We start from the raw sequence: 13,929 nt of genomic DNA on the forward strand, positions 1-13,929 counted from the left end.
CCGCAACGAGAGGCCGCAATAGTGAGAGGCCCGCACACCGCGATGAAGAGTGGCTCCCGCTTGCCACAACTAGAGAAAGCCCTCGCACAGAAACGAAGACCCAACACAGCCAAAAATAAATAAATTAATAAACTCCTACCCCCCGACAACAACAAAACAACAACAACAAAAACCAACTTGATTCCACACCTCTCCAACTTTGGTATTAATATTAAAAAAAAAATTATAACTGCTAGCTTCTACGTCATAAAATACATAGATAATGTACTGTGAAATTTAAATAACCAGACATACTGATATTTTTTGGCTAGTTAAATTTTACATGCAAATATCATAATTGTATTGAATACTTAGTATGTAACAATAATGTGAAAGGAACTATTTATTAGAGGCCTGTGGGCTCAGATTCTTTCAGAATGGTTATTATGCATTTAAAAAATGAAAATAAACAAAACTAGCTTGCACTCTTACATAATTAAATGTTATTAATTATATAATAAATGTTCTTAGTAAAAGATCACTAGATGAAGAACCAAAGTTAGGAAATCTGAACTATAAAATTTATTCTCTGACCCGAAAATATGTAATGTAACTTCTCTGTACGTAGGTTTGCTTAAATAAAATATAAGCATGTACACCTGTGTTTTCTATATACCTCTTATATAGAGACAGGTATAGAGATCAGAGTGTAAATCAAGTTCCATCCACATAAATTGGAAATGTGTAGAGTGTCAATATTCGACAGAGGCATGTTTGGATTATTAAACTGTCTGAATATTAAAATGAAATACTAAAATTTAAATCTTACTGCTTTTTAAAATATTTTCATATTATTTTCAAGTATTTGATCTGCTAAAGACTGTCACTCAAGAAATTATACCATAGAAAGCACCAGACTGTCACTCAAGAAATTATACCATAGAAAGCACCAACTTTAATGAAAAACAGGATATTACCCTTCTATAAATAACATAAATAAAGAGCAATCAAAATCTGACTAATTCATTCTTTCTCTATTTCTTTGAGTGGCTCAGAATGGGGGGGGGGGGGAAGACTCACCTTTGCCTGCAGGCTGAGGTACTGCAAATCCAGGCAATAAAAAGGGTGCTCCTGTGGTAATACCAGCTGGTTTTAGTTCACTGACACCATATGTTGTTAGGGAAGTTATCAGATTAACCAGATCTTTCAAGGCATCTTTGGATTCTGCCTCTTTTGCTTGTTCCAATCTAGGAAAAGTATGATTTAGCAAATATGTTTTCTCTTGTGTTGTATTTTCAAATTTAATACAGAAAGAAAATTTCAATTTTATATGCAATACATAAATGTAAAGAGTACTACAACAAGTTTCTTCTTACATTTTTTCCTATATGAAAACATACTATTTTTATAAATCTACAAATTTTATTATAAGATATGATGGTGCATTTGAAAGAAATTATACCAATAATCAGGACACCTGATAAATGCTGATTCTGCCACTAACAGTATTATTTTAGGTGAATCACTAATCTTTGGTATAGAAAGTCTCTATAATGTAAAAGGATTAGATTAAATATCTCAAGTTCCTTAAGGCTCTAAGGTTATAAAAGTTTCACTGTTTATAATCAAAAACCTTATCAACCATTTCTTTCCTAAGAAATTTTCTCTGTTAATTTTTTTTTTTTTTTTTTTAAATCAAAGCCTTTATTAAACATCCCTCCTTCAAACCACCTGCATTTAAACCTATACCCCTCTCCTGACTTGTGAACTGCTAGGGCTATGTGTGTGTCATTGTCACCTGGAGGGTCAGATCCAGTTGGGCTACACAATGCTGAAAAGCCACGCCAAGGCACACCACACTGGGCACACCTCCAGGGTTCTGTGCCCCTCATGATCTAGGCAAAGGCTGGCAGCACTGGCCCTGGGACCAGAGCTCAAGCACAGGAGACCAGGAACTGTTAATTTTTTTTTAACATCTTTACTGGAGTATAATTGCTTTTCTCTGTTAATTTTAAAAAGTGAATTCCTTGGGAAGATTTGTAAGACTTTATCTGTATTTCATTAATTCATTCAAATACATTACAGTACATTTAAATAAACTTCTGAGAGTCTCTCACAATTTTTGAAAAGTCTTAATTCCTTTAAAGTCTTTTTTTAATGTGAAAAGTTTTGTTTTAATAATATTTTCATACTATACACAGAATGTTGTAACTTGTTTTTTTCATTAACTAGTGTTATGCACATGCCCCTCCCCGTTAGTATAAACTCGCAATAGATATGCTTTTAATGGCTACAGAGAGCCAACCGTAGATTTGGGGAGTGGAGGGTGGGACAGCTAGTAGATACCAGAATTCAGGAGCACTAACATGCATAAAACTTTGTGTGCCTTAGAATTATATCTTTAGGATCAATAAACATAAGTGAAATTATTTTGTCAAAGAGTGTCAACATTTTTAAGGCTCTTGAATTCTCAAAGGACTGCATCAATTAGTAATGTGAATTAGTTATTTCATAAACTTTCATATGTCCTCATTTGGAAATTAGGATATGTATGCAAGATTATATTCTTGGGGGTTGCCTAGTATTAAGTAATGGCAATGAGGTCAAACTGATGTTAGAAATAAAAAGTTTACAAAATAGTGCTGGTTTACAGTAGATCAAATGATTTAAAAATAATTAATGGCCCAGGAACAATTAGCAAGACAGGAGTATCTTCTTCCTAATAAACTTGTAACCAGACATTTTCCTAGTGAAACATTTTTAGACTGACATTTGTTTTATATATACATTTGTAATGTCTCATTCAATCTAAAAAATTATTCTTGTTATTAACTACATTAATAATAACACTGGAGTTACTGATAAGGAAAATCAAAAATATAATTAAGCAAGAAGAGTTTACACTTCAGGAAGATGTTATTTAGTTCATTCAAACTCTTCTCCCTCAGCTACTAAAGAAGAGCAGATTTCTTCTTCACATCTAACCATTGACTCCATGTTTGCAGCCTACATTTTCCAAATTAACTCTAAATTCATTCTGAGAACTCTCTTGACAAAACAGGAATAAAAAGAAGTGATTAAAGCTAAGAGGATAAAGTATACATTAAATAAGTTGATTTCTTCTTCCCTATAACCCCAAACTACATTGTTTCCTTTGATGAAAAGACTGAGTAGAAATTTAAAATATATTTTTAAATTATGGCATTTTACCTAAGCAAGAGATCACAAAGGAAACTGTATCCTTGCCATATCCGAAAATCATCCAAAAGAGTTTGGGAAACATCACTGGAATCTTTGAGGAAACAAGAAAGCCCAGCAAACATTTCAACAATTTCTAGGGGAGACAGGTCATCTGATTGCTGCATATTCTGAACACACGTAGATAAACATTCTTTTTCTGTAAAAATAAAGACTTGTATAAGTATATATATGTATAATTTGTCAACTGCTTAAGAAAATTTCCTTCATTCTTAACTGGTGTTTAATGAAACATTAAATTTTAGTGTATCTATAAAATATTGTAAGATAAATGTTACACATTCTAAAAGCAAATGTAAGATTCAAACTGATTGAGGAAGCTCTACCTCTAAGTAGTAAACAAAGGGTAATACAGGGAGTGTTAAAAATTACTTGACATTTATTACAGTTTTTACATCATATTTAGATGTTTTACTATTCAACAAAATGACTGCCTGCTGTAATATGATATTTTTGATCTTTATGAATATAGTAAAAAGTGGAAAAAAATAAAAAAACGATCTTCTAAGTTTAAGAAGAAAAATCTACTAATTAGTTAAAGGTTCAAATTAGAGTGAATATAGACTACTGACATACAGAAATACTTAAGGAAATAAAATTTTAAAAATTATGTTTGTAGTATATATTTACTAGTTTAAAACACAGTTATACCTCATAATGACTTTTGGGATTGGAGATGTTTCAAAGAAGACATTCCCTCTCTTACCTTTAATGAAATTTATTTGTCTTAAGAAACCCAGTGTCACCTAACAAAAACTAACAAGATTTAACATAAGAACGGAGGCAAGAAACACTGACCTCACTGACCTCAGGTAAGTGAATAGTTGTACTAAAAATTATTTTGAAAGATATTTCAGTTTATGTGTATCTATATCTGTATCTATATATATAGATATATATATACACATCTATATATATATATATATGTAAATGGACTATTTGAGATGCTACAACTGTCTCCTATTTCTCCTAATTAGACATTTTAAGGGAAAGCTGACACATATTTATATATGAGTTAAACAGAATGGACAATTTCTCCTCAGTGCTGATAAAGAATCTACATAATTTTATTTATGCTGCATCAGACAGATTGTCTACTTATGAAATATCTTCAGAAAGACTTTAACTATAGCTTCTCAAAAAAACTCTTTTTATTCAGCAAAAAAGGAGGGAAGAATAGGCTATGACATAGAACTTACATTATATTACAATTGATCATTTATATAACAAAGCAGTTGTTTTTTAACTCTTGTAGATATCCATCATTTGGAACATGAGAATTTCTTATACCTGAAATGCCTCACAAATAAAAAATAAATTTTTTTCTCCTGGCAAATATACTTTTAATTTAAAATAGAATCTTTGGAGAATTGAGAGATAAAAACAAATTTCCCATCATATGAGGAGAGAAAAGTGGAGGAAATTCAGAGCACCTAAAATGAATACATTACAAGATATTCACCGTGAATATACTTCACCACATTGACACTGAGACCATGACGGGATATGGTCATAAGGACTTCTCCGGCACTCTTCCTCCAAGGCAGGTTATAGGGAGGGCACCAAGAGGTTATTGCACTGAATAAAAGCTGGAGATCGTCTTTTTGAGCCAGCTCCTCGGCGGGAGAAACAAAACTGCAGAGTTTCACTAAGATCTAAAGAAAAAACAAAATATGTATATAAATACATGAATGGTTGGGGAAAGGGGGGAGCTAGAAAAGGACTAGATCTGATTATGAAAAACTCTGAAAGTTCAGGGTTAGTACTGAGCGTTACCATTAAAGCCACAATGATGAGTGCTCTAACTTAGGCAACATTAAAAAAGACACCTACAATTTAGAAGTGTGTTATGGTAAGACAGTTAATCACCTCTACTTTTTTTATGAATTTTTTTTTTTTTTTTTTTTCACGGTATGCGGGCCTCTCACTGTTGTGGCCTCTCCCGTTGCAGAGCACAGGCTCCGGACGCGCAGGCTCAGCGACCAAGGCTCACGGGCCCAGCCGCTCCGCGGCATGTGGGATCCTCCCAGACCGGGGCATGAACCCGTGTCCCCTGCATCGGCAGGCAGACGCTCAACCACTGCACCACCAGGGAAGCCCTCACCTCTACTTTTAAAAGCTTATTTTTTTAAAAAAAAATGTTCTATGTTTACCATCCTCTCTTTACCATGGTATTTTTTTTTGCATTGTTTCACCCTACCATGAAACGGAATAAATCAAAGGTTAACTTTCAAAATCAGCATTCTAGTTTTCTATTGATAATTTGGTTCCTTAATTCTTAGTTTGTCATAGGTGAAATGTAATTTTCTTCTCTAAAAGCAACAGTTTTAGGGAGACAAGAAAGTAAAAATAGGTTTTTTAAAAGTAAAAGCATTCTCAAATTGTTCCAACTTCTACACAAGTAGAAGGGGATATTAGAACTAAAAAATCATCTTAATTCAGAAGTATCAGTTATGGCTAGTAGCCAAAAATCTTCTAAAGCATGATTCAACACTTCTTAAACCCTGGAATGAGAACTTAGTCCTTACCTATGGTTTGCAAAATACACACTGCACAAGTGTTTACAGCCCTAAGGGCCTGCTACTTGGGGAATGCAGCTATGGTTTCTGCCCTCAATGGACCTCTTTCTTCTAATCTCAACTTGGTGTCAGAAAAAGTTTATTTTTCTTCTCTGTGCTAAATTTTCTCATCTAAATATTTTTTAAACTTTATAAAATAAATAAAATTGGAATATTTTAATATTTGTGGGGAAACTACTAAACAGAAAAAAGTATTTGAAGTATCATGTTTTGTCTGAGAAAGCTAGGTCTTCCTTTTCCTATTTCCTTCAATGTAAAATTTTACTTAAATACAAGAATTTCTAATTCATAGCTGCCAAATATCAGGGAAAAAAATTAAGAATTCAGAGAAACAACAAAATATTTATAAAATCTGTAAGTACAGGCAATCCCCCCCACCAAAAAAATGTCTGGAGACACTGTTAGATACCGAATTTCCATTCATACATGTAACAAGTGTATCTTTTTCCATATGTGTTAAATGCAACAAAAAAGATATATGAAAAAAAGATAATCAATTGCAGCAAAAAAAAAAAAAGCTCAGAAGAGTGTATTGTTAATTATACTTTTTGTTGGTTTTCACACTACCCTTATGTGATTAGAGGGACAGATGTCATTTCTTTAATCTGTAACATAAAAACAAACCTGAAAATAAAATACTTTTTTCCAAATCAAATCTTTGTTCTCAAAAATAAGCTGGATTTAATTCCTTGATGTTGACTCTTAAGATAACTAGTTCTTAATCTTCAAAGGCAAAAGGATTCTTAAAATAATCTAGTATAATCCTTTCATTTTACAGAAGAGAAAACTGAAGAGTCTACTCATTCCTCTTCGGCCCCTACACAAACCACTTCTATTTGTAGGGACTCTGTTATAAAGTCCAGCCAACTGTGGCAGAGCAGTAATTGGCCACATCAATGAAAATGCAAAAAAAAAAAAAAAAAAAAAAAAAAAGCCTACATGAAGCCGTACCAACTGCTAAGGTCCCAGGAAACCATCTGTCACAAAATATAAACATAGGGATTTCATCTATCGTAAACACTATGTGTTCTGAAAACATTTAATAAGTTGTGTCCATTGTTTTTCTAGACAAAATGATGAAAACAGTGTCCAGCCTGCAATGAGGAACTAAAAAAGGTAAGTGAGGCACTAAAGGAGTACTGGACTAGGTGGTGGGAGAGCTGGGCTCTAATCACTGCCACGTACCTGCTGTGGATCGGTTTCCATAACTGTAAATGAAGCGTTTCATTTAAATTTTCTTTTGAGTTCCTTTTGGCCTTTAACATTCAATGATTGTAATATGCTAAAATGAATCCCACATTTAGTTCAAAGTCAGCACCCAGTGTTTTCAGACATAGAAAAAATTAAGTTTCAGGAAAAAAGATCTCTGCTACTTATTTAGTGTTAAATATATAAAATTCAGCTTCCTCATGTTGTGTCCTAGTGAGATGATGGATGTTCACTAAACACTGTGGTCCTCATTTCAGGATGTACGTAAGTCTAATCACCATGCTGCACACCTTAAACTTCAACAGTGCTGTAAGTCAATTATAGCTCGATAAAAGTGGAAGAAAAAAAAATTCAGCTTCCATTTATTGCCTAAGGTATTAATTAGTTCTACAGAAGGGCTTTAATGAAACAGGGCTCTGGTCTGATTAGCAAAGACTAACCCACTCCATTCATCAATGTCTTCAAATAGCTTTAATTCCTATGTGATTTACTCTTTTATTTATCCCCACTACTCTTCTCATCCGATCTAACTGAGGGGTTAGATGAACCTCAGGTCTGATCCCATTTCTGCCATTCACTCACATCATCATTTTGGAGGAAAACAGAAGCTCTGAAGTCCTGGATTGTCTTGTAAATTAACACGAGATAAGGGATGCTGAACACCAGCACAAAAGTATCTAATAAATCAAGTGTTCAATAAATATTTTTTGAATTAGTATTTTATTGATAATCTTGTCTTTTCCTTTCTAAACCGTCTTGGTCTTCCTCTTCCCAATCTTCATTGCTAGACCTCAACAAAGGCTGGAGCATTCCTGGAGCAATGACCCCAGTTACACCAGGTGTCATCAACATGAGTCCCCAACTCTACCGCACCTACTGCAGATCCACTGTCCTCTCTGTTCTCTCTTTCTACTCTCACAGATTATGGTGCTGGTGGTGGCAACAGCAGGAATCACAATTATTTATCAAAATATAAATATTTTTATTTCATGTCTACTATGTCAGAAGCAGAGAACCACAGCTTTGGTTATTATTCATTTAACCTTTCCCAAAATCCTTGGCAACTTATTTCAGAAAACGGGACTCAAACAGGTGTTGGTTTTTTAAATTGAGGCATTAAAAACACATAACAAAATTTAACCATCTTAAATCATTTGCAATATAGCATACAGCAGTGTTAACTACATACACATTGTTGTGCAACACATCTCTAGAACATTTTCCTCTTGCAAAACTGAATCTCTGTAACACTGAACAACAACTTTCTTTTTCCCACCTCCCAGCCGCTGGCAACCAACACTCTACTTTTAAAAGTTTGACCACTTTACTTATAAATGGAACCATGCAGTATTTATCGTCTTGTGTGAAACATGTATTTTTACATGGACAGATTATATTCTAAATGTTCGTAGTTTGCTTGTTTTGAAAAATTTCTCCCAAGAAAGGATATCAAAAGGATGACAATATTTTCAGGCTAGCTAACAAAGGTATACTGAATCTGCTAATGCTATTAAAAGAAGAGTGCCAACAGTGGGAAAGAAGGGCTTTACAGGCAGGCAGCAGAGGAGGTGGCAGCAGCCACTAAAATAAACTGTCTTTTCTAAGCTAAATATTTATAGGCTAAGGACTTCCTATATATAGACAGCAGCAAAACAGAATTTCTTGACATTAGAAGAAATATTATGCAAAACTTAATTATACTGTCAATAAAAATTTTCCTTGCTTAGTTCACTTCAGAGATGTTTTTGCTACATCAAAGGTAACCTCTGTTCAGAGAAACAAACTTGTTAATCCCTCATCCAAACATTCTTCCAAAGAAATGTGCAGATTCAAGAAATGTGACAGATGAGATAAAGTGAACTTATAATAAACAGCACGAAATACTATACAAAATGGAATAGGCAGGACATCTATTTAAGAAGTGTACCTGTTACACTTTAAATAGAGTGGTCTAGATGGCCAGGCAAATAGCACCTTCCATACCTGTACAAAAACTTTCTGGAGTAGTCCACGACGTTCTGCTAGAGGTAGCTCATTCTGTGCACCTCCAACTGCCTCAGGCACATGTGGAAGGTCAAAAAACAGATATAAACATTTAACCAGGGTGGAAGGCACTGACATCGTTGTCATGCAGTCCACGGTTTTCTGGAAAACAAACCGATAAATAAGTGAATAGACAGACATAACTGTACTTGGTACAGCTAAGTAAGCTCAAATTTTAAGCCAGAAAATTATATATCAAAGTAACTTTTTAAATGCCTGAAAAAAAATTAAAATGACTCCATGCTGACAAATACATATTTCCTATTTGGACAAATTTGCTGTAACCAAATATTGAGAAGTTTGTGATTTAGTAAGGTATTTATTAGGTTGACTATTAAGAGGCAGCATGTTTCAAAGAACATAAACCTTAGGATTTAGAAAAGATTTTAACCACGAACTTATTAGGCAAACTAATTTTGTTAGACCTCACCTTTCTCTTATAAAATGGATATAACAGTACATATCGCTTAGGGTTAATATGAGGGTTATATAACAAATGCAAAGAAACATTGAGTATTAAACTATTTATTACTAGTTGCTTTACTATCACTTTTATTTTTATTGTAGATTCTTAGGGTTGGAAGGGCACTTGAAGGATATAGCCATCACTGACACAAAAAAATTTCTACATTATTTTCAAAGATTATTAAAGGAAGAAATTTTAGACATTCTTTTTTTTTTTTTTTTTTTTTGCCGTAGGCGGGCCTCTCACTGTTGAGGCCTCTCCTGTTGCGGAGCACAGGCTCCGGACGCACAGGCTCAGCGGCCATGGCTCACGGGCCCAGCCGCTCCACAGCATGTGGGATCTTCCTGGACTGGGGCACGAACCCGTGTCCCCTGAATCGGCAGGCGGACTCTCAACCACTGCTCCACCAGGGAAGCCCTAGACATTCTTATGGTGAACATTTCAGCACTGTTAAGAAATATGCTATAATAATTATAAAAATATTTCCATGGTACAGTTTGGAATAGAAAGTTTTTCCATGCTGGAGATCAACAAGTTAGCATCATCTGTTGATCTCTTTATTAATTTTGACATTAAACATTTCCTGAATGCCTAGGGTATGTAAGTTAGTGTGCTGGGAGCTCGGCATGCAATGATGAAGGATCCCTGCCCTTCAGAAGACTGTAGTCTAGAGAAGAAGCAGGTTTGTTAATAACTATGATTTAATCTCTTATGTGTAACAATGGTAGTACATTCAGGCTAATATAAAAGGGAATGATCACCACTGCCAGGAGTAGAATGGAAAAGTGTAGGAATTAAAACAAGAGGGGAAAGATCACCTGGAAGATACACAGGAGCTTAGGCCATACGGTACAGAATGTTTCAGGAACCTGAGTCCAAAACTGCTGACTCCTGAAAAGCCACAATAATAATGTCTAATCTTTAATGAGTGTTTATTATATAACAGGCATAAAGCTAAGCACTTTAAATACATGCTCTCACCTATTTCTCAAGTCATTCCTACAAGGTAGATTTTATTACTATATGCTCCTTACTTTACAAAGGGAGCAATTGAGGCTCATCACTTATATACCCAGTCTGGGGTTAGAGAGCGGGTTAAGTGGCCACCGGTTTATACATGCTCAATGACCTATGCGTGTGGTCTCCCATTTTAGTTTTACTTTTATTTTGCTGGGATTGGAGACCCAATGAATTGTTACAAAGGAGTTATAGAATCAGATTTTAGAAAATTAGCTGGCGATAGTGTAGACCATAGATTAAAGAGCAGGAAGGCGAGAGCAATTAGGAAACTAGTACCGAGAACTCTAAGAGTGGCCGGGCCTGAACTAATGCAGTAGCCGGGGGACGTGAAGGAGAGAGCGCCTAAGGAACAATCTTTCCCAAGATCTGGCCCCTTTCTACATATCCACTATCATTTCCCTCCTGTAATACTCAAAAGCTCTCTGCAGTTCTCATCTACAATTTATTGTTTCTAGACACCCCATGTCTCCATCTGACTCAATTTAAACATCTGTTCATGCCTGAAACTCTAATTCCTCAACTTTTTTCCTACCCTCACCTACAAAATTTACAACTCCATTTCTATTTTCATAGTACTTCATATAGCCCATTATTGAATTTTACGGTATTATCCACTTCATCTCTGTCATCTACATGTTGATTCAGGACCATGTTTTTGTCATCTCTATCTCACTGCTGCCAACAGAAGACAGCATGCAAACAAGAAAGTCAGCTCAAAACATAACACTGAATTTTCTTTTTAAAATGTCTTTTTCCAGTTAGATTATTACTAGCTATCCCTTCATATTAAGCAAAATGATATGATTTTTCATTTTCATCTTATAACAGATAGATTAAAAGTACAACTGGGTATCCAAACTGGCAATCAGCAACATTTGTAATTTTTTAAAGTGATTCTTTTCTCCTGATTCTTTTCTTATGCTTTTAAATTGGTCTATTCGTTTGTGCACATTTAAGTTAATACACATTTGCTGATTTTCTACCATGTTCTAGGTGTTATGGTATGACACAGTCTATGCTCACAAGTGAGAAAGAAAAATAGTGCATCTACAGAAAATATGAATAAAACTTAGAAATATTCCAATTAAACACTATTATTTTATGTATTATTCTAAGCCAAACCAAACTTTGGTACAGTAACATAGAGGCATTTATAGCTCCCATCAATAGCAAGTAGAATTGGTATTTTGATAGTCACTTGATATGGCCATAGATACATGAAAACAATGGTCTACTTTAGGACTATCTGAAGGTTACTTGGTACTTAGGGTGAATAAACATCTCCATTTGCCCAGGACTGAGGGGTTTCCTGGGATGTGGGCCTTCTAGGCCAAAACTCAGATAGTCCCAGGTAAATCAGGACAAGTTGGTCTTATCTGTTTTCTGATTTAAAAAACAAAACATAACACAATATTGTACATCAACTATACTCCAATATAAAATAAAAATTTTAAATAAAATAAAATAATAAAATAAATACAAAACAAAACAAAACAAAAACCCAGCAAATGAAAAAGGAAACAGGCCATTCCCAAGAAAAAAACTTCAAGTGCTGCTTACTTTAGGCTAGTAACTGGTTTCAGGATGTGGTTACTAAGAAATGTGCATTGTTTCTCCTGTGGCCTGTCACGGTAGTATGATCGGTGTCACATTTACTTTTGTAAATTCCATGAGGTATTTGAAAGCCCATAGTAATTTAGACAATAGTCATTCTCAAGATTGGTGCGGACTTTGAAGGTAATTATACTCTGGATTTTAGAAGGCTGAATAAACTTCCTTCATCCCCAAAACATCACAGGTCACAAATCGGGTATTCAAGCAGCACATAAATGACTACATGCCATATGTATCATGACAGATGCTTAAAGTTGATTTAAAGGGAAAAAAAGCAACCTCCAGAAAAAATCAAGTAGGAAGGAAATATGTATTATCCTGAAAAATGACAATATTTCCTTATTTTGCACGAAAGTTAGAAAAATTTTTAAGTATTTTCCATGTCACTTATTCCTTATTAGCTAAGCGACCTTAGATGAATCTTAGATGACTCTTCCAAGTCAAAGTTTCCCTAACATGGGTTACAGAAATGCAGTTCCTGGGCTACTTCCCTCCAGCCACAGGTAGCCCATCTTTTTGCCCAGTGTGCTGTACAAATGGTACCATGCTCTATGTGTGCTATGATGTGACAAAGATGGAAAACACTGTTCTAATTTAAGCATTTCCTCATGTGTCAAATGGAAACATTAACCTCCTTATACAGATGTTGTGAGAAGCATGAAATAATGTGTAAGAAGAATTAGAAGAATACACAGATTATCATAAAATCTTATTTGGATATGATGATAAATTTAATTTCACAAAATCCCAAGAGGATAAAAAGACATTTCAAGCATGAAAACAAAGAACTTACCTGACCAGAGGATGCTAACAAATTAATTGTTGTCAGAAGCATCCAACCTCTACTGGCTTCTTCACTCTGATTGATTTCCAAGAATTGGACTATGGCCCGACTTGCAGCCTCTATAAAACCAAAGGAAAGTCATTAGGTGGAGAGAAGTCACATACAAAATATGTTAAAGACAGCAATGTTTTAATGGTATATGTAGATGTCATCATATCAATACAGAAATGTAAAAGTCAACCCATATATTTTAGGAAAAGGTATGTCACAAACTAGACAAAAAGAGTCATGGAATAGGGGAAATTTGAGTTAAACCTGCCTGGAAAACAAGTCTCCCTAGAAACTGGGAGGGAGGGATGGAAACAGAGAGATTAGGCACTGTATTAAAACAAAAGTGTGGCTACAGGAATGATCAAGAGGAACAACTGTAATAACATAGGGTTCACATTCTAGAAGAGCATGTGTTGAGAATTAGAGTCTAATATCAATAGTAGTGACAGAAAATGCCTACTTATGAAGGAAGGTAAGCTAAGGGCTGTCTGTATTTGACTCTTTGGGCAAGAGGGAGCAAATGTAGTTTCTTGAGCAAAGTAGATGATGAAAGGATTATTTTAAGACTATTAATTTAGAGTGATATCTATGACAAACTGCAAGGGCAAAGAGATTGATGGGGGAAACAAATTAGGAGGTTGGCTCAGTGATACACACAAGGGGTAACCTGAACAGCTGACATTAGGAAGAGATAAACAGTGAGGGAGTCATTCATAGAACTGTAGTGTTGGAAGAATCTCTGAAAGTCAACTTAGTTGATTATGTTTTTAAGGATAAGGGAAAATGGATAAATCCTTAACCATGCATTTAATTTTATCAGCACAGAGCTCATCAATTTTTACATTGTAATAGGAGATGAATTAAAGTCAGAAAATAAGTCCAATCTGTTCACTGTAAACCAACATGTTAAGTTACTAACGTATACT

General features: G+C 34.7%; 1 protein-coding gene across 6 annotated transcripts in view; it reads right to left on the minus strand.

The window, feature by feature from the left end:
- WDFY3 (WD repeat and FYVE domain containing 3) overlaps positions 1-13,929 on the minus strand; it is a 283,768-nt gene that overhangs the window by 140,005 nt on the left and 129,834 nt on the right. For all 6 annotated transcript variants that reach the window (XM_059066368.2, XM_067035987.1, XM_067035985.1 and 3 more), the window contains 5 exons: positions 12,962-13,071; positions 9,009-9,170; positions 4,700-4,892; positions 3,190-3,376; positions 1,060-1,226 (listed from right to left, as the gene is read on the minus strand). In XM_059066368.2, coding sequence (XP_058922351.1) covers positions 1,060-1,226; positions 3,190-3,376; positions 4,700-4,892; positions 9,009-9,170; positions 12,962-13,071 — 819 coding nt within the window. The remainder of the gene's footprint in view (positions 1-1,059; positions 1,227-3,189; positions 3,377-4,699; positions 4,893-9,008; positions 9,171-12,961; positions 13,072-13,929) is intronic.

The sequence above is a fragment of the Kogia breviceps genome, chromosome 6 (assembly GCF_026419965.1).
Source record: "Kogia breviceps isolate mKogBre1 chromosome 6, mKogBre1 haplotype 1, whole genome shotgun sequence".
Classification (NCBI taxonomy): domain Eukaryota; kingdom Metazoa; phylum Chordata; class Mammalia; order Artiodactyla; family Physeteridae; genus Kogia; species Kogia breviceps.